Source organism: Chelonoidis abingdonii, chromosome 1 (assembly GCF_003597395.2).
Source record: "Chelonoidis abingdonii isolate Lonesome George chromosome 1, CheloAbing_2.0, whole genome shotgun sequence".
In the NCBI taxonomy this organism is placed as follows: domain Eukaryota; kingdom Metazoa; phylum Chordata; order Testudines; family Testudinidae; genus Chelonoidis; species Chelonoidis abingdonii.
This window is the reverse complement of record NC_133769.1, coordinates 27277288-27304109: the sequence shown is the minus strand read 5'-3', so window position 1 is coordinate 27304109 and position 26822 is coordinate 27277288. Positions and strand designations below refer to the sequence as shown.

Sequence of the window (26822 nt, the reverse complement as noted above, 5' to 3'; positions counted from 1 at the left end):
ACAGACAAACAAAGAGAAAAATAGAGAATAGAATAACCATAAGAATAAAAAAAAAGAAAAAAAAAAAAAAAAAAAAAATAAAAAAAAAAGAAAAAAAAAAAAAAAAAATGAAAGAGAAAAATCAAAAACAAAAAAAAAAAAGGAAAAAAAAAAAAAAAAAGAAAAAAAAAAAAAAAAAAAAAGAAAAAAAAAACAAAATAACAAAAATAAAAAAAAACAAAAAAAAAGAAATAAAAATAAAAAAAAAAAAAAAAAGAAGAAAATAAAAAAAAAAAAAAAAAAAAAAATTAAAAAAGAAAAAAAGAAAAATATAAAGAGAGGAATGATGTGTGAGGGTTTGGGTCTGCTGCTGCCTGTAACAGGAAACAGGCATTCATAGGGGCACTGTGTATTGAAGGTGGAGAGTCAGAGATAAGCCTTCTCCATGACGCATGGAAGCTGATTATGTGCCGGACCTCCAGTCTGTGTGAATCTGAACCCAGAGCCACAGGCATCATATTGATGGCAAATGCGACCTTTAGTAGTGAATAATGTGTATGTAGTGAGATTTAGTGTTGTTGCATTGTTGAAGAGTATACCAATTTTCTGTAAGTATTTTTATATTCTCTCCTGTTTTTTCTCCCATACCAGCTGCACATTTTTTCAGCCTCCGTACTCCATCCCGAGAGGCTGCTAGACTAGGGGGGGAAAATGGGACGTGGTGAAATGTTCTGAAATCATGAAGTAACCGCAATGAAAGAGTCATTCAGAATGCTGTGAGGACATGTTAGCAAATACAGAAGAGAGGTGCAGTTGACGCTGAGGAGAGGAACTCATTGAAGATAGGGAGGAAGCTCGAGTGAGAGGTGGCAGCAGGAGATCGAGTGTAGGCGGAAGATCAGGGTGGGGAGCAAAACTCTGGAGCTGCTGCGTGATCAAAGTGATTCCTTGGATGTTTGGTGGATCTTCGGGAAAGCGCGGGGGTTTACAGCAGTGGCCACGCGCATGTTTCTAACCTCCATACTCACCATGTTTCCATTCTTTCTCACCCGCATGTAAGAAACGAGTGGAGGAGGCTTTCTGCAGCCGCCACTCCATCCTTGGACAGTCCAACCAAAGCATGTCTTACATTGAACATGTGCTATGGCCTTTTCTTCCCTCCTATCTCTCCCAACCAACTGGGATACCTTGATAATCTCTGCCTCTTTTTATATTACTTTTTAACAAGATCACATGCAACAGGGGGGGGGGGGAGGGGTGGTGTTACGGGAATGATAATAAAGTACATGATTTTTTACCATACTAACTTTATTTCCTTAGCAGCTGTACTCAAGGGGGAGGGTGGTTGCTTAAGGGAGGGATCAACGATGGGGTGGGGGTTGAAGGAACAGTACGCAGTCACCTTTACCCTGGACCCGTGTGAAACTCGTTTGGCAGGCTCTTGATTGTCGTACCGCTTCCTGGTTGCTCTTCATCGCCCTGGTGTTGGCTGCGTGTAATCAGTGGCCAAGTGATTTGCCGCCTCCCACCAGCATAGGTTCTCCCTTACTCTCACAGAGTTGTGGGATGCAGCATAAAACGGGATTGCTTTGGCTGAGGTGCTGGCGGTAAGTATGTTGCCGCCCTGTAAATGGCCAAATGCACTTTACTCATCCTGCACTTGCTCGCCTGTGTTGGACCAGCTCCTGACACTGTCCAGGCTGCCTTGTGTATGGCGTTCATGCGCCATGGCACAGGGGATTTGGCTGGGGTCCCCAGGGTAACGCAGGCTTTCAACATCCCACTGTTACTTTTCTGGTCTGGGAGTATCCCTTGCTGCAGCGTTTAAAAGATGTGCTTCTGAAGACGGCGAGCGTCATGACCTTCCGGCCATCACGTGGATGTTGCGTGAATGTCCTTTGATCACCATGCGTGCAGCCTTGAAAGCCCTGCAGTTGGACGTCTGTGCCCTGGTGCTCCGGGCCAAGATAGGGAATGGGTTATCGATAGGCCCGCCCCCGTTAGGGATCCATTTGCGGCAAAGCCCTTCTATGACTGCATGGTTTTCAGAGTCACAACTTTTGTGCAGCAGCTTATGTGCTTTCTACTACTTGCATTCCCAGCACCCACGTAGATTGCCACTCAATTGATTCCCGCTGGACCGGTGCTGTTGGCATTTGCAGTTTCCAGCGGGCTATTGCACTTCGTGTTCTCCCGTGGGGCTGCTCTATCTTGGTCTGGGTTCAGGGGGGGAGCAAGTCACGAAGTGCAAAAGAAAGTTGCTCTTACGCTGCGAAAGTTTCGCAGCCACTGGATTTCAACCGCAAAACTGATGCGGTCTCACAGTCTGTGCTGTTCCGGGCGACAAATCAGAGCTCCATGGGTAGAACCATGCCCATTCCAGCAGTGCGGTCAAAACAGGGCCGTGGTTGGGAGAATTCAGTGTCTGTTCTGTCTATCGCCTCTCGTCGGCCCCTGCGCGTATCTGCTCCTCCTCCTCTGCTTTTGCAGTCATGGTTCACATGAGCCGCATTGGATGGCGAGTTTCTCAACGTCCTACGATTGCGTTACTGATCTCCGCAGGGTCATGACGTTGCTGTGCTGTGGCAGGTTGCTCGCTTCACACCAGGGAAAAGGCGCAGAATGGTTGTCTTGCTCTTTCACAAGGAGGAGGGGAGGCTGTACCAGAACCACCCTACGACAATGATTTTGTGCCCATCAGGCAACTGAGGCTGCTGTCAACCCAAAGATTCAAGGGGGGCGGGGAGACTTGGAACTATGGGATAGCTACGGAATAGCTACCGACAGTGCACCACTCCAGAAATCGACGCTAGCCTCGGACCGTGGACGCACACCACCGAATTAATGTGCCTAGTGTGGACGCACACAATCGACTTTATAATATCTGTTTTATAAAATCGGTTCAAGCTAATTTGAATTTATCCCGTAGTGTAGACGTAGCCACAGTCTTTGTTTAATCTTGAGCTGATGGTGTCAAATTTGCAGATGAACTGTAGTTTTCAGGGTTTGAGAGCTGTGGAAGCAATTTGGGGAAGGAAAAAAGGAAGTTGCTTAACTGGAATTTGCTGTTCTCATACCTTGTTTCTCCCTTCAATCTACACTCATTCTCTCTTCAGTGTCTTTAGCATTTGGAATCTTTGTTTGCTGCTCTGCATGAATTGGAAATAGCAGGCTTATCTGCCTTTGCTTTTTAAGCATAGTCTCAGTACCTGAACCTGTAGGCTTATAACTCTGTTCAAACATTCACTACAAAGTGATTTTTGATCCATGTGCATTGCATTAAACTTACTGAGAATTTATGAAAGAAGCATAGTTGGAGGGCTGCATTGACCAGGTAAATAACCTTGTTTTACTCTAAATAAATACTCATGTCTTGTAGCATGTTAAGCTTAAAACATTAATCAGAAACTTGGTATCCAGCCTGACAGTATTTCTGATTTATAGGCAGAGGATTTAGTAAGCGGTTTTACAATACGGGACTGACCTTCTGTTCCATATACAGTATTTGATGAGAGTAGGGGAAATTGGTCACAATTTGTTATTAATGCAGCACTGGAACATTTGTAATGCAGCAGCAAGGTCACTTTTGATTTCTGCAGCCTACATAATATTTAGATGGGTCCAGCTCCAAGCTATCAAGGCTTATGGTGTGTTCATTGGAAGCTTTTATGAGCCTCATGCCATTCCTTCTGTGGGATATGACCTGATTTCATTGGTAGTCTCTGAATGTAAGAGGCCAGCTGCAAGCATATCCTGCAAAAATGATTAGCCAATAATGGTGCACTGGGGTGTAAAATAGCACTTGTAATAACAGATTACTCCATTATGCTTCTTCATTGACTGAATAAAGACCTGATTGAGTGAAGAATGTAGAAAAATGTACTCTTCTGACTTAAACTTAAAGGATTTGATAAAATAACAAATTTAGGGGTAAGAGAAGTGCCATTAAATTGAAACCAGAGAGATTTACAAATTAGAATTTGAGTAATTTCCTATAGTCTTCAAAGTTCCTATGGTCTCCTATAGTTTTCCAAAGTGCTATAACTAACAAAAGGAATTGTGAATCAGCTGCCTTTAACATAATTTATAGACCTAAGGTAATTTTATGCAATATTCAGGTTTGTGGGAACAAATGAAGCAGTTATCATATCATAGTTTTCAGACTTGTATTGTCATATGTTATAAACCAAAATTAAATAGTTGTACTTATTTATAAACATTGTCTCATTCCTAGTAAACCTAGTTTTTGCTCACCACAGACTAGGGGTCTGAAGAAATACTAAGGAGATTAGAATAATATTTTAAAGTAATCAATTTTGGGACATAGCTTTAACCAGTAAGGAAGATTTGAAGGCTTCTTATTCCTTTAGCTTTCCTTTGCTTATTTACACATAAATTTACTATGGTTAAATACTTGCTTTCTTGATGGTTTGAATTTGCATTCAGTTCCCCAATGCAGGCATTCACTTGTACTTAAGAAACTCTTTAGTACATTATATTTAATCACTTACAGACTTGTTAACATTTTGCTTTTGAAATATGGGACTATTTCCATTATATCTTCTCTGCCTGGTCAGATCCTGGATGTCACTGTGTCACGGTACAGTGTAATCAGCTGAGGGTAAGTAACTAGGAGCATCTTTTCTCCTCCCCAACACAGAGCATCACAGAGAGAGGGGGCAACTGAGCAATCGAGATATTTTTTAAAAAATAAGGCCAAAGTAGTTACATCAGTATAGTCTGATGTCCTCACTGTGCTGTGATTTACATAAGCTAAGCAGGACAAACGAGGCTGCGTTCTAATGGAATATATTCACAGATATAAAAGACTGTGTCCTACAGTTCAATATTTGCATTTTGGTTTATTGCTCTTCAGGATGAATTTTTCAGAACATCCCTGTGCATTTGCAGAAATAGTCTCCCAGGCTGAAGCTCCCAGCTGCTCCTTTAGAGAGCTGTGGCAGCATTGCACCAATATATTTCTCCCTTCTGCACTTGTGTTTTATTTTTGTTTGTTTTTTCGTTCCTGCCTCAGTCAAATAGTTCGTCAATCCTAACACTTCTTCCAGAAGTGGCTTTTTGGAGGCAGTATTTCCTGTTTGTGGCTCTTCTGAAACACTTTCTCCTTTCTTCCTCCCCCCTCTTCCTGGTGTGTAACTCCTAACTTATTTTATCCTCTTTTTTTTATTTTCCACCCTACCCATGAATAAAAAAGGCCATTCTGGGTCAGACCAGTGGTCCATCTAGCCCAGTATCCTGTCTTCCAACACTGGCCAGTGTCAGATGCTTCACAGGGAATGAACAGAACAGGGCAACTATCAAGTATGGTATCTGTTCTTGTCAGTGTAATGGACTGAATCACAGAACAGTGTGTGTTACTTTGCATTTATCAACACTGAATTTCCTCTGCTGTTTTGTTGCCCATTCACTCAGTTTTGTGATATTCTTTGTAACTCTTTGCAGTCCACTTCGTACGTAACTGTCTTGAGTAATTTTGTACAGTCTGTGAACGTTGCCACCTCACTGTTTATCCCCTTTTCCAGAATAGTTTTGAATAAATTGAACAGCACAGGTCCCAGCATAAATCCTTGGGGGACCCTGCTATTTGCCTCTCTCCCCTGTGAAAACTGACTGTTTCTTCCTATCTTTTAACTAGTTACTGATCTATGAGAAGACCTTCCCGCTTATCTCATGACTGTTTACTTTGCTTAAGAGCCTTTGGTGAGGGACCTTGTCAAAGGCTTTCTGAAAGTCCAAGTACACTATATCAAGTGGATCGCCTTTGTCCACATGCTTATTGACTTCTCAAAGAATTCTAATAAATTAGTGAGGGCCTTTTACAAAAGTCTTGTTGACTCTTCCCCAACGTATTGCGTTCATCTGTGTGTGATCATTTTGTTCTTTACTATAGTTTCAACCAGTTTTCTTGGTAGTGAAGTTTGGCTTTCTGGCCCGTAACCACCAGGATTGCCTCTGGAACCTTTTTTTAAAAATCGGCATGACATTATCTATCCTCCAGTCACCTGTTACAGGGGCTGATTTCAACAATAGGTTACATAGCACAGTTAGTAGCTCTTCAGTTTCATATGAGTTCCTTCAGTACTCTTGGACAAATACCATTTGGTCCTAGTGACTTATTATCATCTAACTTTTTGGTATGTTCAAAACTTCCTCAACTCCTCCATCTGGGGCAGTTCCTCAGATTTGTTACCTGAAAAGAATGGTTCAAGTGTGGAAATCTTCCTTAGATCCTCTGCAGTGAGGTGCATTTAGCTTCTCTGCAATGGCTTTATGTTCCTTGAGTGCTCCTTTAGCACGTTGATTGTCCAGTGACCCCACTGATTGTTTGGCAGGCTTCCTGCTTCTGATGATGTTAAACACTTTTGCTGTTAATTTTTGCTAGTTGTTCTTTAAATTCTTTTTTAGTCTGCCTAATTATACTTTTATACTTGACTTACCAGGATTAGCACTCCTTTCTATCCTCTTACCTACAGTTTGACTTCCAGTTTTTAAAGGATGCCTTTTTGTTATTAACCGCCTCTTTTACTGTGCTGTTTTAGAGTACATTTAACTAGCTTCTGTGTTTAAAAAAAAAAAAAAAAATTCTTGTTTTTGAAGTTAAATGTTATTGTGTTGGGTATCTTTGGTATCTCCCTACAAAGCTATTAGCGGTTCAGCTATATTCACTCTTGGACCAGATCCTGTGCTGCACTTAGGACTAATTGCCTCTCCCCTTGTGGGTTCCAGGACTAGTGCTCCATGGAGTAATCATTAATGGTGTCTAGAAATTTTCTCTCTTCATCCCTTCAGTGACACCTGGCAGACCAGGTGCCACCTCATGCCAAGGCCCCTAGGTCTCAACTGAACACTACCCAATACATAGTCATAAACCAGTCTGGCTCATCTCTGTGTTAGTGTTATTAAAATAGATGTTAAGTTTATAAGTATGTGTTTAGACTTCATGAAATGCTTGAAGGATGCTGCATATTAGGGCTGTCAATTAATCGTTAACTCAAGTGATTAACTCAAAACAAATTTAATTAGATTAAAAAAATAATTGCGTTTAAACAATAAGAGAATACCAATTGAAATTTATTTTGGATGTTTTTTCTACATTTTCAAATATATTGATTTCTGGTACAACACAGAATATAAAGTGTACAGTGCTCACTTTATATTATTTTTTATTACAAATATTTGCACTGTAAAAAAGATGTACAAAAGAAATAGAATTTTTAAGTTCACCTTATACAAGTACTGTAGTGAAATCTCTTTGTTGTGAGAGTTCAACTTACAAATGTAGATTTTTTTTTTTTTGTTACTTAACTGCACTCAAAAACAAAGCTATGTAAAACTTTGGAGCCTACAAGTCCATTCAGTCCTACTTCTTGTTTAGCCAATCACTAAGACAAACAAGTTTGTTTACATTTATCAGAATTAATGCTGCCCACTTATTTACAGCGTCACCTGAAAGTGAGACCAGCATTGGCATGACACTTTTGTAGCCAGCGTTGCAAGGTATTTATGTGCCAGATGTGCTAAACGTTCGTATGCCCCCTCGCGCTTAGGCCACCATTCCCGAGGACATGTTTCCACGTTGCTGACGCTTGTTAAAAAATTAATGAATTACTTAAATTTGTGACTGAACTTCTTGGGTGAGAATTGTACATCTCCTGCACTGTGGTTTTACCCACATCCTGCCATATATTTCGTGTTATGGCAGTCGCAGATGACGACCCAGCACATGTTTGATTTAAGAACACTTTCCTTGCAGATTTGACAAAACGCAGAGAAGATACCAGTGTGAGATTTCCAAAAATAGCTATAGCACTCAATCCAAGGTTTAAGAATCTAAAGTGCCTTCCAAAATCTGAGAGGGATGAGATATGGAACATGCGGTCATAAGTCTTAAAAGAGCAACACTCTGATACAGAAACTACAAAACATGAACTGCCAAAAAAGAAAATCAGCTTTTTGTTCGTGGCATCTGACTCACATGATGAAAATTAACCTGCATCAGTCCGCACTGCTTTGGATAGTTATTAATCAGAACCCATCATCAGCATGGAAACATGTTCTTTGGAATTGTGGTTGAAGCATGAAGAGGCATTCTAATGTTTAGCATACCTGGCATGTAAGTACCTTGCAACGCCAGCTACAACAGTGCCATGCAAATGCCTGTTCTCACTTTCAGGTGACATTGTAAATAAGAAGCGGGCAACATTATCTCCCATAAATGTAGACAAACTTGTTTGTCTCAACGATTGGTTGAACAAGAAGTTAGGACTCAGTGGACTGCAGGCTCTAAAGTTTTACATTATTTTATTTTTGAGTGCAGTTACATTAAAAAAAAAATTCTAGATATCGTGAAAGTGCAACTTACAAAAAGAGATTGCACTACAGTACTTATGAAGTGAATTGAAAAATTTATTTTGTTTATCTTTTTTACAGTACATATATTTGTAATCAAGAATAATATAAAGTGAGCACTGTACACTTTGTACTGTGTTGTAATAGAAATCAATATATTTGAAAATGTAGAAAACATCCAAAATTATTTAAATAAATAGTATATATTATTATTTAACAATGTGATTAAAACTGCAATTAATCATGATTATTATATGCAGTAGGGCTGTCAAACAATTACAAAAATTAATCTCACTTATAACATCTGTACCCCATATTATAAAGCGATATTAAATGTTTGCATTGTAATCTTCTGTGATTGTGCAAGTCATCAAACAGGAAAGGAGCATTAATTATTGTAAAATGCTGGCTTCCTACAGAGGGTGTTAGGTCCTGCCCACCAAGAAAGCCCATTGAAACAAAATGAGACGTTGTGAAACATCAAAGAACTAAGACTTTGTTAATTGTCTTCCACTGCACTCCCCTCCAAGAAGAGGAGACATGCGGGTGCACTCATCCCATCCGCTTGAACTCTGTGGGGGAAGAAGCTCTGGGGGCCTCACACAGCCCCCTCCAGCACTCCCCAACTGAAACTGATTTGTTTAATTCTCTGTTCCTGGGGGAATGTTTTTTGCTGTTGTCTGTATTGTTGACATACTTGTTGACAGATATTTTGAAATAAATTACCCAAAAAATTGAAACTGGAGTGATTGTTGTATTATTTTGACAAAATATGCAGATTTTTTAATTTTTTGGCACAGAATTCCCCCGGGAGTAACTGACAGTAAGGTGCCAGACAAAGACACAGCTTGAGCAGCCACTAAGGGAGTGCAGGTGCGGACTAAAGATGGTGGCATAGTTTTGTCTTTGTCATCCTCTGGTCATCGCAAATGATGTAGTAGGGGATAATGGTTCCTTCATTTCTCCTGCTTCCCCCAACAGAGTCCTGATGGCTAGTTGCTACAAAATCCATTGTGCTCCGAGCAAAAAGCTTTCCTCTTATGACTAGTACCCAGCTTTCTCTGCAGTGTCAAGCAGAGCTAGTGGGACACTGATCGGTGAACTCACCTGCACACCACACCAAGTTCACAGATGCCTTTGGCAAAGAACTTTTTGGCATCCCACCCTCAATCTTGAAGTCAGAAGGAGAAAATAGCCAACAATATGGACACTTTAAAAATAAACCCTGTAAATAAGTTTGTCTTTAGCCTATGAACCCTTTATGGGAGGGATTGTCTCTTGTCTGTATTTGTACAGTTCCCAGCACAACTGGACCTAAATCCTGACTGCAGCCCTTGGGTGCTAGTATAATACAGTATAAATATTTATTATTACAGCTGATGATGATTATAACAACAATAAAAATCACCCTTGAGGCACACACTTAACACAGATTAGCCTTCAGCCGCTCTATTAAACTAAATGTGTATTCATAGTGTACTTTTTGTGTCTTTTTTCCATTCTAGTTCTGTAACTCCCAGCTTCATTCTTTTCCTATATCTCTAAATCCGTACTTCCACCTTTGTCATTTCTCTCTCTCTCTCTCATTTGTCTCTCACCATTCACACTTTTTCTAGGGTCTTCATTAGGTGTGACCAGATGTCCCAATTTTATAGGGACAGTCCCAATGTTTGGGTCTTTTTCTTATATAGATTCCTATTACACCTCCCCTCCCCATTACCTCCTATTACTCCGTTTTTTCACATTTGCTGTCTGGTCACCCTAGTTTCCATACTCCTTCCTTCCCTTTATTTTTAGTGTGTGCTTGGGCGCCATTTAAAGTAAGTAGCAAAGTGTATTCCTCATGTTTAATATGGTGTATACCTATAATACCACAACGTGGAAACTATCAAGACTTTAATGGCATTGAGTGTACATATATATGTATGTATTGATACGTACTTATCCAACTCTGCTAAGAGATCATCTTTTGAAAGAAGGAAAAGAGAGAAATGTCTATTTGTGCACATTGATCGATCTCTCAAGATATAGTGTGTGTGTGTGTGTGTGTGTGTGTGTGTGTGTGTGTCTGTACATATGTGTGCACACACACATACCTCTCTCTTTCCTTCCAAGCCCACTCCCCAAGGGATGGGTTTTTTGCTTAATGCATGATCTTCAGGACCCTTCATCCTGCCTTCCAACTTTGGGGCTTCCATCTCATGGCAGGGTAGGGTGATTCAGTGAGTTTGTTTGAAATGTGGTCTAATCTGGCACAAGGGGCTCTGGGATATAAAACTCTGAGTATGACAATTCGAAAAGGTGGTCTCCACATGTGACAGAAGTGAACTTGATGTATGTCTTAGGTGGCAGTCAAGACTTAGAAAGTGCCAATTCAGGGAGTTTAACGGAACTGTAGAGACATTTAAGAAGAATTTCAAGATAACCTCTGATATGAAGTGCCCTAGATTTCAACCTATGCATAAGGCTGCTCCTGCTGCAGATCTGGTCATGTGAATTTACACCCTTCTGGGTCAGCTGGTTTCAGAACACTGTGATAGTCAGTGGGACAGTATAGCCAAATTATGAAATCTGAGATTTGGTGACCTTGCAAAAGTTATGTTGGTGACAAATGAAAATTTGGTCATTTTTATTCCTGTTTGCAAAAGTGAGTAATGTTTCAGTGATGTCTCTTGTTTCTAGATCACCTCTCTTGTGACACTCCAGCTTTTAACCTTGGTTGGCCATGATGACCAGCTTGATGGACCAAAGTACAAATGTACTGTCTCTCTTGACTTCATCAGAGCTATTGCAAGGTAAGATTGTTAAATAGCATTTAATGTTGCATGCACCGACCTGTATAAAAGGTTTAGATTTCAAAACCAATTCTTTGTTTAACCATTTATACTGGCTTCCTGCAGTGCACAGTGATACGGGAGTGGTACTTGTTGATCCTTTTCTCTTCATTCTTCAATTCAGTACTGAGGGGCTGTCAGCTGCAAAGCATTCAGTAATAGAAAATCTCATGGCCTATCACAGGGTGGATGTTAGTGGTCTCTTAGAAAAGCACGCAGATTCCTTCCTTGCCAGTTGGCTGATAGTGAGAGACTATGACACTGTTAGCTACAATCTTCATGGAAAATGTGGCAGAGCCATTTATGTGAAATCTGATATTTATGTAGAGGCCCTGCCAACTACTTTGCCTCACTGTGATAAGAGTTAGTCAGTTTGAAGTTGCGAATGTTTATAAGCCTACTGATGTAGCCTGAAACACTCCATCTTTACTTCAACATCCATCCATCCATCTATTAGGGGCTTCAACAGTCACCACACCTTCTGGGTCTATAAGAGAATCTGACAAGAATGGATGGGATCTCGCAGACTGGGCTTCTATAAATGATCTATAGTTCTTTCATTTCCTTAAGCCGCCATCCACTTTTTCTCTGCATGGTGGAAGTACTGCTGTTCTCCTGACCTCAGCTGGGACATCTCCACAGGGGGCTGTGACGTTACACTCCATATTCTTCATAGAAATATGAATATGATATGATATATGGTATAACTAAGATATACTTTATGCAAGATGGCCTATGTGAGGTATCATTTGAAAGGTCATGATTTACTGAATATGTTTATCCAATTTGTATGCGTGTATCATTTTTGTATCTGAAGCTGGAAATATTGATCATGTCTCTGTATTTCAAATGTGCTACGTTGGATGAGGACAAACAATGTTAGTAGCTTACTGAAGAAATGCACACAAGCATAAGGATTACCCCAGGAACTGTGCACAACAGAAACCTCTCAGAGATAGCTCGACATAATGGGAACTGCTTGACCCAGGTCAGATAGCCTCATACAATGGGAACTGTTTGACCCAGGTCACAGCAAAAAAGCTTTCCAGCAAGTGAGGGGAAGATATAAAAGAGGGACACTGACAACAGGAGAGGACCTCACTCTCCCTACTGTCATAAACAAATAGCTAAGGGTTAATGTCTCTTTTACCTATAAAGGGTTAACAAACAGTGACCTGCAACACCTGACCAGAGGACCAATCAGGAAACAAGATACTTTCAAATCTCGGTGGAGGGAAGCCTTTGTTTGTGGTTTTTGGGTTTTGCTTTGTTCTCTCTGAGTCCTGAAAGGGACTAGACGTGCAACCAGGTTTCTTGCCAATCTCCCTGCTACAGTCTCTTATATATTCAGAATAGTGAGTATTAAGTAGAAAGGCGGTTATAGTCTTTTAAAATGTTTTTCTTTATTTGCAGATGTGTAGTTTGCTGGAAGTGTGTTAAATTGTATTTTGCTGGGGGGAGGCTTTTCTCTCTGGTGTCTATAAGCTGAAAGACCCTGTAATATTACATCTTGTATTTACAGAGATTTCTTATTTTTTCTTTCTTTTATTAAAACCTTCCTTTTAAAGACCTGTTTGATTTTTTCCCCAGTTGAGGCTCAAGGGAATTGAGTCTGTACTTACCAGGGAAGTGGTGGGGAGACAGGGAGAAAGAAGGGAGGGGAAAGGGGGAATCCCTTTGTTTAGATTCACGGAGCTTGAATCTGTATTGCCTCTGGGTGAGGTGGAAAGCCTCCGTTTTAAGATTCAAGGAGTTGAATCCCAGTGATCTTCTAGGGTAACCCAGGGAGGGAAAGCCTAGGAGAGGCACGAGTGAGGGAAAGAGTTTACTTTTCTTGTATTAAGACCCAGGGGGTCTGGGTCTTTGGGGTCCCCAGGGAAGGTTTTGGGGAGACCAGAGTTTTATCAGGCACTCAGAGTCCTGATTGGTGGCAGCGTACCAGATCTAAGCTGGTAATTAAGCTTAGAGGACTTCATGCTAGTACTTCATTTTTGGACTCTAAGGTTCAGATTGAAGAAAGTATACTATGACACCTACAACACACCTAAAATCACCTGAGGAACAAAGAGCAAACTGTGGGAAGTGATGGTCCCAGGCTGGAAGGATTTTTAGCCTGTGAAGAAAACCTGGGAAAGCCAAGGCAACTTGGGCCTGAAGAATCTGCCAGCCTATTTATCACTCAGAGTGAGAATTTGCTAATTTGTATCCTACTTGTCTAGATTGTTAAGCTCAGTTTGCGTCTTTTGTTTCATTTCCTTAGTAATCTGCTTTGTTCTGTTTGCTATCCCTTGAATCACTCAAAATCTCTCTTTTATAGTTAATAAAATTTATTTTGTTTTATTATTAAACCCAGTAAATGCAATTTCTAATAGGAGGGAGCAAGAAGTCACGCATATCTCTTTTCACATTGAGGAAGAGGGTGGATTTTTATGAGCTTGTGCTGTGCAGATTTTTCTGTACGGTGCAAGACAATATTATTTTGGGTTTATCTCCCGAAAGGGGTGTGCACGTGAGTGCTGGGGGAGTCCTCTCACACAGAGCTGACTTCAGTCTGTGTCTGCAGCAGGGTCTGGCACTACCTCTTTGTGTGTGTGTGCTGCAAGAGGCCAAAGAGCCTAATTCAGCAAAGCAGGGAGTAGGAACCCAGGCTGGGTGAGCAGGAGAGGCTCAGTGAAATCCTAGTACATCAGGTGGCACCCTGGAAGTGGAGTCTGACTCGTCACAGGGGCCAACAGTTACCAGCCTCCTGTGGAGTTCTTGGAAACTTCCACACAGCCAGTACCTGTCCCCTTCTGCCCCATTCTTATTCTGATAGGAGTGACAATCTCCATAATAACCACTATACCTAGATTATGGTGGAATTATAGAAGGGAAGACTGGAAAAAATTGTCAGTTAATCGTCAGTTAATCACATAATATTCTGAAGAAAACACACTTGCTTCTCAAAAGCAATCTTTGAAGCAGCCACTAGATCTATCCCATGTGGCTAACAAAAGACTTACGTAGCCTGCTTAAATATGGAATGCATAGAACTTCTGAAGCAGTGTGAAGAATGTGGTAACTTAGAGACAGCAAACCACTGACAACCTCTATGCCTGTTGCAGGGAATGTTGGGAATAAGTTTAAATCAACTACGGATGTGACAAGGTCTAGCAGGAAAGTACAGTCATTCAGAAGGAAGCTTGGCGCAGCACAAAAACCACTAACCACACACCAGTGGAAAGTGTCCCCAAACAGCGTCACCACATACCTAACCGATATGACAACAGGGACATGAGAAATCAGTAAAGAGGGAATGGCACCCATAAAAACTGTCTCCACCTTCATGTGAATACGACATCTTTCAGTCTTCATCCACTGAAGATATGAAGAGAGCACTGCTGAAAGCAAGAAAAAATGTGGCCTTGGCAAGATTGCACCAGAAATTCTGTTCCATCTTTGTAAGAAGAGCATAAAATGATTATCAACAGCTATACCAAAACCAGGAAAACACCAGTCCATTCCAGCTAACTACCATAGGATAATCACTTCTGAGCTGTACTTACAAACTTTTGGAGCAACTAATTCTGCAAAGAAGCATGCCCACAGTAGAACAGGATCTGAGTGATGAACAGGCAGAAGTTCCAGACCTACTTCTTGCTCTTACTACCAGTACAGAAAACGGTTTTCAACAGAAGGAAAAAAGACAAGAGGCTGTGTTTCTTGACTACTGTCTGGCACATTGGCCTATTGATCATGATGTCAAAGATGTTACCTCAATGGGTTGTTATAGTTACGGAAATGATCTTTTGAAACAGACAATTCCAGGTGATGCTAGAAAATAAACTGAGCACATGGAGGATCCGGAAGAACAGATTCCCTCAGGAATCTATTTTTGCCCTACCTTTTTTCAACTCATTTACAGAAGGATCTACCTCCAACAATCTCAAAGCCATTTAAGTATGTGGATGACATCTGCCTAGCTTCAAGAGACAAGGACTTCAAAAAGGTCAAGGACAATCTTAACCAAAACATGGCAGCTATCAGTGGCTACTGCAATAATGGAGTCTTAGAATCATAGATTATTAGGGTTGGAAGGGACCTCAAGAGATCATCTAGTCTAACCTACTGCTCAAAGCAGGACCAATCCTCAAATCCCTAAATGGCCCCCTCAAGGATTGAACTCACAACCCTGTGTTTAGGAGGCCAATGCTTGAACTATCTGAGCTATCCCTCCCTCTTAAATTATTGTGTGTTAAAGACAGTGTCCTCATGTTTTCACCTCAATCATGAAAACGGTTCATGAGGACTCAACATCTTGAATGGAGAATGACTAGCACATGACCCAAAGCCAATATATCTAGGTGTAACAGAAGGTTACTCACCTTGTGCAGTAACTGAGGTTCTTCGAGATGTGTCCCCCTGTGAGTGCTCCATTTTACGTCATTGTGCCCCCTTGCCTCTAGTCAGAGAATTTCAACAGCTATACCCAGCTAGGCCACACATTCGCTCTCTTCATTTCATGTCTATGGTGATTAGCACTGTGCGGCCGCCCCACCTCTCAGTTCCTTCTCTACGCAGAGTATTGATGAGAACTCCGAAGTGGAAGGGAGGAAGGAGGGTAGTGGAGCACCCACAGGGACACACTTCTTGAAGAACCTTAGTTCAAGAGATGTCCCTGTGGGTATTCCACTTTAGGTGACTGTATAGCAGTGCCCCTTGGTGGGAGGAGGGATTCAAAGATAGTTCTGAATAAATGAGAGGACCGTGTGTCTCAGCCATGTGTCAGATGCTTAGACCTAATCAATGATACAGTGTGTATGAATGTGGGAGGTGATGTCCAAGTAGCTATTTTGCATATGTCGATAATAAGCGTATTGTTCAGGAAGGCAGCTGATGTGGCTACAGATCTTGTGAAGTGTGATCTGACCCATGAATGGGGGGAGGGGGAGGGTTGTGGGTTATGTTGTCAGTAATAGAGGTAGATGCAATCTAAATCCATCTAGAAAGTCTCTGCTTAGCAATGGGTTTGCCTTTGGAACATTCTGTGATGGAGAGGAACAATTTAGGAGTCTTTCTGAATGACTTGGTCTGTTCAAGATAAAAGGCTATCATTGTTCTGACGTGCAGGGTGTGGAAAATTGCCTCTTTTCTATCCTTGTGAGGTTTAGGGAAGAACGTGGAAGATGGATAGGTTGATGAATGTGGAAGGAAGAAGGAACTTCAAGCAAAAATTTAGGGTGAGGTCTGAGAGTGACTTGCCATAAGACCCCCTATTTCTCCCACATGCTAGCAGACATGATGGCAGCTAGGAAGGCTACTTTCATGGAAAGATGTAGAAGAGAACATATGGCCAAAGGTTCAAATGGGGCAGTTGTGAGAGATCGAAGCACAAAAGTCAGGTCCCACAGGGACATTGGGGGCTCTGGGTTCTGGGTAGAGGTTGCACACTCCCTGGAGGAATCTTGATAATTGGGTGAGCAGATTGGGTTATCATAAGGAGTGGTTCTAGAGTAATGCTGTTTGCCCCATTCATTAATTGCATCGACTACCAATGAATTTGGCTGAGGGTGTTTGAATAAGAATTCAATCCCTTATGAAAGGACATAATATTTTTTGTCTTCTCTCTTACATGTGGGTGGGATGGTAGCGGGGCGTCTGCAAGATGCTTGTGGTGGGTTCCATGAATGCTGTGTTAATCAGGAGGGCAGTCTTGGAGGAGGCAGACATGTAGAGTATGTCCAAGAGCTCGTGACCTGACTCAAAGATCTCCTCTGGGGGTATCTGGTGTGTGTCTGCTATTCTTTTGAAGAGTTCTTGGAAATTTATGAAATCATCTCCAGCAGTAGGCAGAGGGGCATGATAGTCTCATCTGGTAAGAATGAAATGGCGGTAGCAGGAGCTGCCTCCTGATCTAAGACTACTTCTGTCTCCTCAAAGGTCAGTTTGGGAGGGGCATCTGTTGGCACTGAATTTTAGTGAGGAGTGCCTATGTACCTCCATGGTGCCACTTAGGTTTGGGGCAATACTGTCTATGAGCTGCCCACAGATCCCAGAATGCCCACTGAGGTGGGAAGGACATAGGTGGAGGCCCCCACAGGTGACCATACCATCCCTGAAAATCAGGCTGCTGCACATGTTTATGGTACTCCTGATGTGCAGACCAAACACTGCCTTGTATAGATGAAGTGTGTTGGGAGGAGAAAACCTCCCCTTCCTCGTTCTCCTCACTAGAGAAAGGAGGGGCAGGTCTAGTTGGTGGCGTGAGTGGCAGTGAAAGTACCAAAGCAGTATTGGTACCGAGGAGAGGTGATTCTGGTAATGGGGCTATTGTCAGGTTCTTCGGTGCAAGAAACTGTTGAGGTTGCAGTACTGATGGAGGTATCTGTGTGGAAGGTGGTACGGAGAATTGAGGTGGTACTGGGAGACAGTGCGATACCAAAGGGAACAGAGCTGGCGTAGACCATGCAGAGGATGGCGTGGTAATCTGTGGTGCAGTAGCATCTGTGCTGTGCATCATAGAGCCAAGAGGTGACATTGTTGTCTGTAGAGTACAGAATCGCTCGGTACTGAGCGCTTTGTGCTACTGGTGCTGAGGTGGAGGGGGCAGTCTTCTCTGCCCTCCTTCTTAGAGCCTGCCCACTTAGGATCTATGGCTTTTATGGAAACACCAGGACCGGAGGTCCCTGCCGACTCAAAGGTACTAAGCTGCGGCGTGCTCGGTACCAATGTGATGGATAGAGTCAGGAACACTTCCTCTTTGACGCAGTCTTGGTAGGGAGAGTGTTAGCTCTTGTCTCTCTTCGTCCTTTAGGAGACAAGTTCCTTCCTTGCGGGATAGAGGAGTGGGGGGAAACCGCATGTGGTGATAGGGCGACAGGAGAAGTTTATGATCCTGGGTCTGAGGCGGGATGGAGAGACTTCTCCATCAGCATAAGTTTCAGTTTAAGGTCCCTCGCTTTCCTTGTCCAGACCTTAAGATTGTGACACTATATGCACTTTTGACATAGTTTCCCCCAGGCACCGGACACGTTGCGAGTGTCCGTTGGAGATTGGAATTGCCTCACAACAGGAGAGGCAGCATTTAAAGCCAGGAGACCCTGGCATCCTGAGGAAAAATAATGTCCATTAAGGAGATGGAATGAAAAAATTTTTTTTAAATGGAGAGAGAAGTAGTAAAGGGGTCTTAACCAAAAAACCTAACTACACTATACTAATTGACTAATCTAACTAAACTAATTCTGAGGTAAAGTGAGTAAAGCCACTGCCAGAGCTCTGACTAAGGACCAAAGGCAATTGAGAAGGAACTGAGAAGGGGGATGGCCACACAGTGCTAATCAACTGTCGCCAGAGGCGAGAGCTGGAGAGGGCACGTGTGTGGCCTGGCCAGATACTGCCGTCAAAGTTCTCCAACTAGAGGCTCAGAGCACACAATCACCTAAAGTGGAGCTCCTACAGGGACATCACTCAAAGAAGAACTCTAAGCTGTACACTTAAGTACCTAAAAGAACACTTCACCAAGGTAGTTCAGGAGATTAAGAACTGAAATGGCCTTCTAAATAAGCTAGCAGGCTCAACTTGGGAAGTTAAAGTGCAAACACTCTGCTACTCAGTTGGAGAACAACAACAGGAACAATGAGACCCAAAAACACCAAGTGGCTACCAGTCCTTTTTAATATCCTGCCTCCTAACATCAGGTGGTGTATTGCAGCAAAAATACAGGAGATGCCACAACTACTACCACTTTTTAAAAGATACATGAGAGGTGCATTGCCACTGACTCATCAACATATGACCAGTCTGAACTATGTTACTGACCATCTATACAGCGGATGCTGTCACATTATGGTGACCAGAATGAGAATGAGCTGCTCCCTCTGTCAGAAACTCCTTCATCACCACTCAGCCTGATGAGAGACAGTGTGGCAGCTCGAAGCTAGGCAATCTTTCGTAGAAATTCAGCCATTTCAGATGTGGAGTGCTGAGATGTGTGGGAAATGACACCACCTGGTGACTCAAGAACAGCTCTCTGTATTGCTGCAGTACGGCTGAGGACCCTGCACACCTACCAAAGGCTGCTCATCTTGTGCTGATCTATCCCTGATGCTACTGAATGGCTAAAATGTGTGTGATGTGTACTTAAGCCCTTAGATATTTTTGACTCATACATCTGTTTTATCTCCGTACTTTATATTTTGAACCTTTTCCCAACTTTATTAAGCTACTGGTGCATTTGTAATCATAGAATATCAGGGTTGGAAGGGACCTCAGGAGTTCATTTGGTCCGACCCCCTGCTCAAAGCAGGACCAATCCTCAGACAGATTTTTGCCCCAGATCCCTACATGGTCGTCTCAAGGACTGAACTCACATCCCTAGGTTTAGCAGGCCAGTGCTCAAACCGCTGAGCTAAAAACACAACAGAAAACCCCAAACATGTCAACACACTGAGTGATGTATGGGGAGTTACCATAACATCAACACCAAGAGTATTTAAACTGAAGGGTTTAAACAGGGTGCATGATAAGAGCATAGCAGCATTGCTTCACTAATTTCTATAAAGCATACTCATGTAGTGCCATAAAAGTTGTCTCTATACCAAGGTGATTGTGAATTTGAAACATGGGGAAAAGAGCTCTTCTATTAGCCAACATCTTGACTGAACAGAATTTTTTCATATTTTACTATATTTCATTTTCAAAACATGGTCAATGTGTTCCTGTCAAATAATTCTGCCATTTCTATCCATTGAGCTATTAACTGTATTTTGAACTAACATAACACACTGTAAAGGAAATCAGCCTAATTGAAGTGGCTTGAATTTCTTTAAAAATATTCCACATATTATGTTTTATTTTGGAGGCTTTTGTTTTTACTTGCAAGGTACTTGCTTTCAGTTGGGACAGAAAGCTTTTGCTTGACAGATGTGGCTCAAAGTCTGTAGCTCTAGTTTTTGCTCCTGCAACATGGGAGAGGTATTATGAAATTTCCAGTGAGCTGTCTTTGCCAAGTTCCTCTGACTTTTTGGTGTTTGTAGACTTCTGGCCTTAGTTACTTAAAAATGGATTAGGATTCTGAGGAGGTAACCTGTGAATTATATGAAGTTCAGTTTGCAATTTAAGAGCATCTTTAAATATTGACTTGGACTTGTGTAGAAAAATAGAGCAGAAATTTGCATAATATCTAATAAGAATACTTTCTTTTTAATTTACTTTATAATTATTAGTTTTAAAACTAATGAAAAATAAAACACCAAAGGCTTTCAGTACCAATCTGTTAACAGATTTCTGGTTACACATTCTATTAACCATGTAATTGTGTCGAAATAGCATCTCTCTGAAATCAAGACTGATTTTTATTAAATACGGATATCCTTGGATTGTTCTTAAAATACATTTTGGGTTTTTTCTCTTCTGTTTTTGCAGTGGGGAAGGAACTCACTGTAACAAGCAAATCAGAAGCACAAGATGATTGATCATCAAAAGAAAAAGTTATGCAAATACAGACCTTGTATCAAATTCAGAATACAACAAAGTACAAGTTTTATGAGGAGTTAAGAAAGCAAAGAAAAAGATTATACAAAGAAAAAAGTGAAACAAAAATCCCCAATGATATATATACTGAATAATCAAGTTATACTGATCGCTTAAATTAACAAACAAAACAAAATTCTTGGGCAAGCCACCATCGTCCAAACTTTTGGCTTCATAGAAGTCCAATTCTTTTCCTGTTGCTTGTATTTTAGCTTCAGAGAGGACTCTAGCCTCAACAAAATACCAGCCTTCAGGTTAGAAACTGCATAATATTAATTGCTAGTGGAATTACAGAGGGATAAGTTTAGCTCATTAAGATCAGACGTAAGTCAGAACCCCAATTGTGAATACTGTAATGTACTCTTTTTCCCTAATACAGATCAGTGCTTTTTCCCATGAAAATATTGCTCTAAAATGTTGATCCACTGCATTGTCAAAAAGCACATTATGGTTGTGAGGGGTTGGACCCCTCCTTTTGGGGTTGGACCCCTCCTTTTGGGGTGCCATTGGATGTGCTGGGGTCCCACTGATCCTTCCTGTTCTACCAGCCTGGGTTTCCCTTACACTGTGCGGCTGTGACAGGCTCTCAAGCCCCTTTCCAGCACACACACACAGGCAGGGACACACCCAGCTATAGAATCACACAGAGTCTGTGATCAGCTCTGGGTGGGAGGACTCAGCTAGGGGACGCCGAGCACTCCTGTGCGCACACGCTCTGGAGTGTAAACCCAAAATTATATTTTCTTGTGCTGTATAAAGATCTACATAGCATAAACTCATAAAAATCCCCCCTCCCTCAGTGTGGAGGAAGATATGCCCCGCTCTTCCTCCCCCCACCCCGTTATGAATTGCACAAACTGGGTTTTGAAATAAACAAAACATAAGTTTATTAACTGCAGAAGGTACATTTTAAGTGATTATAAGGGCTAGCAAGCAGAACAAAGCAGATTACTGAGCAAATAAAACGGAACATACAAACTAAGATTAATACACTAAAGAAACAGGTTACAAATAGTAATTTTCCACCCTAAATGTTGTTTTAGGCAGGTTGCAGAGTTTCTGCAGCTCAGGGTTCCAGTAACTTCTCTTCACTGGCTACCCGTGTCTTAGCCTGGACTCAGCCCTTGCCTTTCCCCAGCTTAGTTCCTTTGTTTCTTCAGGTGTTTTCAGCAGTCTTCCTTCGTAGGCAGGGAGGCAGTGGAGAAGAGATCTGATTAATTCACTCCCCAGCCTTAAATAGGATTTACATATAGCAGGAACCTTTTGTTTCCCTGTTTGATCCGCACGTCCTTCAGTGGGAAAGTACCAGCTCAAGATGGTGTCCTGTACTAGGTGACACAATCGCATGACCTTGCAGGGTCAAAGCAACCATGAGACAAGGTTTATTTGTAATGTCACAGGAAGGAACTTCAGGAAGATGGGAGATAAGCATCTTCAAAGACTCATTGTCTTTCCTAATGGCCTATCCAGGCTCATTGCCTACTGTCTGGTGGGTGTTCCCCAAGTACACACACAGTTGTAATTGTTCCATAGTCAGTATTCCCAACTTCAGATACTGGAATGATACATGTGTACAAATTGGATAATAACATTCAGCAAATCATAACCTTTCCAGTTGTACTTGACATGATTCATCTTGTATAAAACATGTCTTAGTTATGCCATATTCATATTACAACAATATATTATAAAGAACATGAGGTGCAGCGTCACAAAGGTAGCCCAAGCCTAGATAATACTTAGCACTTAACACAAAATTTATTGCCAACAATATATAAAAACCAACATCTGCAACACAGATTGCTGTGAACACATACACCCTGGTGCTCTGCTGCTTGTACTGGATCTTCAATTAACAGAATCCAGTTCAGGGACTCTGTCCTGATATTCAAAGTGCTCCATTGGGTTGAACCAAGCCACTTGAGAGATTAGCTGTCCCTTTGCAATGTGACCTCCCACCAAACCTACATTCCACTGGAACCATGACACTTCCCAGCAGCATAGGGAGGCTCAGAGCACAGGAGCAGGACCACACTGTGAAACTCACTCCTGCAAGAGAGCAGTTGTCACAGTCTTCACTTTCAGAACTCAATGCAAAATATAACTTGTTTGCTCAGCTGTCTCTTAGTAGGACCTGCATGCACCCATGCAACTCTATTCAAGCTATTTTTCTGATGGAAGAAGGGGAGAGATTGTTATGTCTGTTTCCAAATAGTTAGACATGCTGAGATACTACAGTAATGGGGCCATACCTAGATAATAATTGATAGGTCTGAAAATGTAACTTTAGACAGGGAATCATCATTGAGTGTGCGTGTGCGCAGTGGGGCCCTGCAGGGATTGGTTCTTGGCCCTACGCTATTTAATATCTTTATTAATGACCTGGAAGAAAATGTAAAATCATCAATGATAGCTTGCAGATGACAAAAATTGGGGGAGTGGTAAATACTGACAAGGACAGTTCACAATTCAGGTGATCTGGATCACTTGGTCAGCTGCTCACAAACAAACAATATGCATTTTAATATGGCTAGGTATATACATCTAGGAACAAAGTATGTAGGCCCTACTTACAGGATAGCCGACGCTGTCCTGGGAAGCCATGACTCTGAAAGAGATTTGGGGATGGTGGATAATCAGCTGAACATGAGCTCCCAGTGTAACACTGGGGCCAAAAGGGCTAATGTGAGCCTTGGATCCATAAACAGAGGAGTCTCAAGTAGGAGTGGAGAGGCTATTTTATCTCCATATTTGGCACTAGTATGACCGCTGCTGGAATCCTGTGTCCAGTTCTGTTGCCCACAGTCCAAGAAAGAAGAGCCCTGAGAATTATTAAAAGGTTAGAAAACAGTGATAGACTAAAGCAATTCAGTCTAGTTAGCTTACCAAAAGAGAATGTTAAGTGGTAACTTGAGTATAGTCTATAGGTATCTACATATGGAACAAATATTTATTAATGGGCTCTTCAAACTAGCAGTGAGATATAACATATTCCAATGGCTAGAAGTTGAAGCTAGACAAATTCAGACTGGAAATAAGGCTGTACGTTTTTAATAGTGAAAGTAACTAACCATTGAAACAATTTACCAAGCATCATGGTGGAATCTCCATCACTGACAATTTTTAAAAGAAGTTTGAATGTTTTTCTTAATGATATACTCTAGGAATTATTTGATGAAGCTTTAGATGATCATAATGGTTCCTTCTGGCCTTGGAATCTGAAAATCTCTATTTCTTCTGACCTCTTTCTCATTTCCTTTCCTGGTCTGCTTCTTTATCCCATTTTCATTATTTCTTTCCCCTTTCCATCCCACTGTCTGTCATGTTTTTCTAAGAATGACAGCTGTAGTTACAAAAGAAATTGATTGGTGCTGTAATCCTACATGTAAGAGATTTTTCCACCTATACTCCATGGTGCCAGCTGCAGGGTGAAACTTATCTCTGTGATCTAGTAAGATTCATTTGCAAACTGCAGCAGATCATGCTACTCTGCAAGGGTGCACCTGCCTTTAGTTTCTCCTCTGGCTGCTTGCTTCTCCTTCTTGTGGGAAAAGTCATCCTATCAGCAGCAGAAGAAAAGGAGCTTATTCACCACCTCAACCACCCTGGGTCTCAAGCAAGCAGGCTACTAATTTCTCATGCCTTGATGTAATAGTGCTAACACAAAATGCTAGTAAATAAAGTCCCAGTTGTGGGAGTCATCTGGTTTCTCATTTCTGTTACCCAGCATATTTTCTAATGCAAGCTTGATTTATTGAAAGGATAGAGACTAAACTTCTCTCTGTCATTCAAGCCCTTCAGTTTTTCTGTTTGGACTTCTACAAGGAAAAATCAAATTATTTCCATTTGTTTTTGAAACAAAAATTAAAGTTTGCAAAGTTACCTTTGGGGAGAGGCACATAGTCACACTTCTCCTCCCTGTAGAATTCCTACCTGGTCGTCACTACTTGTATGCATTCATTTTCTTCTCTATCGCAGAGTTCCATTTATTGAATTGTTCTAAAATATTTCAGCAGGTCTTCGTACCCTCTGCAGACAAACTCCTTTGTTTGCGTCGTGCTATTACATGTTTTCGGTTGTTGTAGTTTGACGACAAGGGGCACGTATGTTGTTAGAAGTTTTCAACTGTTGTTCAGATACCTCCAAATTTAAGAAGTAGGTTTATCCAGCTCTTCCTTTGCAACTGTAAGAGGAAGCTTTTGTGTGTGTTGAGTATGGCAGGTCTTGTCATACGGTCACTATTGGTACTAATCATGATGACACGATGATTAAAATAGTTTTTCATTTAGTAGCTGGTAAGGTTAACATTTGTCAGAGTGAGTGAGTGTTACTGTAGAAATCCTTATAAGTAAGGAACTTACCTCTATATGACATTACAGAATATATTGCCATAGTTCACTTCATTTAGCTTTGTAATGGTTTTAATAAGTAGAAATCAGAAGCTGTATGACTATATATCTGAGAAATTTCTGGATTTTCTGTGCCCAATACAATACTTTATAGAAACTTTTTTAAATGTGAATTGCAAAGTGATGTGTGAGCCAAGAATATGAAATGAGTGGCCTGACAAATAAGACATCCAATTAGTTAATCTTTACTTTGCATTGTGATCAGCTATTTTTGCAGCACTGAATACTTTTTTAATTTTATACTTGTCATTATATCCAGTAATTTTGGTCATTTATTCAAATAGTAACCCCCCAAATCTGAATGTTAGATTGTACAGCAGAATGAGTTTGGAGAAAAAAATTAATTACATGTTTTATTCCACTGCGATTTCATTCTGCCTGCCATCAAAAGTACAAAAGTATACATTAGAATCTTCTATCCTATTGAGTAGCATTCTTGGAGTTTTCAAATTTAGCTATGAACATGGGTCAACTAGTGTCAAGACTGAAAGAACGCAGACGGCAGATGAGTACAGATGAAGGAGTTATGCAGTACATAATACTGAAACAGGTGGTTTGGAAGAGGAACAAAATGTTTAATAGCTTAAAAGATTGCTGCTCTGCATCTCCAACTAGTGTATCATGTTTACCAGGCTAAAGAAATAAATTGTTGTCAACTTAGATCTAAGTTTGTTTTTACAGCCTAAAGATTCTTACTTTCAGTCTTTAAATCCTTGGTAAGGGATTACTTCATTGATGTATTAAATTCTTCTAAAGTTTAAACAATCAAAAGACTAATACTATAAATAATGGTGTCTATATATAATTTATATTCTGTAATTCAATGTCTTGTTTTATTTATCTCTGAGGAATTGGTTGCTATCTGTTGCAAAGTGTGTCTTGTGTGCATTGTCACCAGATTATAGTCTGAGCACTCTAGGGTTTATTGTTCTAAAATACTGTATGTTTTTGTTTACAGGACCGTGAACTTCGACATAATAAAGTACTTGTACGATTTCTTGTGAAAACAAGCCTCACAGCCATATGGACACTGTGACAATGACTAAAGCAAGCTGTATTCCTCTATCTACTTAGCTGGCCAGGGAGAGGAGCGTTTTGGCTCTACTGGATTTGTCCAAACAGGTGCTGACCCAGCATGCAATCTGATGAAAATATTCTGATTGGTCTGGGTGGATCTGAGCAGAGGACTATTTACCAGGACCCTGGAGTATTTGGAAGCAATGTGTTAATTATAAACAGCAGGGTTTGAGCACAATCTGTTCTACTCTTAATGATATTATCTTAACACTGAAATTGCCTGAAACCCATTTACTTAGGGCTACATTTTGCTCTATGAACTATCCCCTGTGCTTTGAACATGGCAGCAGCCCTTGTTTGTATGCCCAGTCTTTTCACGTCCTCTCCGCAGGAATCTTTGCAATTGCCTGCCAAAGCAGCTTTTCCTAAAGCCACCATTTTAAGAGAGCGGAGCAGCAAAATATAATAAACATAAGTGCATGTTTAAAATCAAGCTGGTGTGTGCTTGTCTGTGAATCCTATATAGATTAGATGTTCAACTCGCACATATAGGGATTATGATAGGAAAATCCCAAATTTATCGGCACGCTTGTAAATGTTAACCTTAACCTTCTCTTTATCAAGCTTTTTAAAAAAAATCAAATTTTAAAATGTGTGACCGATTTATCATTTACATGCTAGATGCCAATACTGGCAGGGCTTT

General features: G+C 41.1%; 1 protein-coding gene across 6 annotated transcripts in view; it reads left to right on the top strand.

Moving 5' to 3' along the window:
* Nucleotides 1-26612, top strand: part of ORC5 (origin recognition complex subunit 5) — a 151466-nt gene extending 124854 nt beyond the window's left edge. For 4 of the 6 annotated variants that reach the window (XM_075064597.1, XM_075064591.1, XM_032800943.2 and 1 more), the window contains exons 14-15: nucleotides 11032-11144; nucleotides 26061-26612. In XM_075064597.1, coding sequence (XP_074920698.1) covers nucleotides 11032-11144; nucleotides 26061-26106 — 159 coding nt within the window. In that variant the 3' untranslated portion in view covers nucleotides 26107-26612. Of the gene's footprint in view, nucleotides 1-11031; nucleotides 11145-26060 lie in introns of those variants that run through there. The other 2 variants (XM_075064590.1, XM_075064594.1) reach the window with 2 other exon arrangements.
* The last annotated feature ends 210 nt before the right edge of the window (nucleotides 26613-26822 follow it).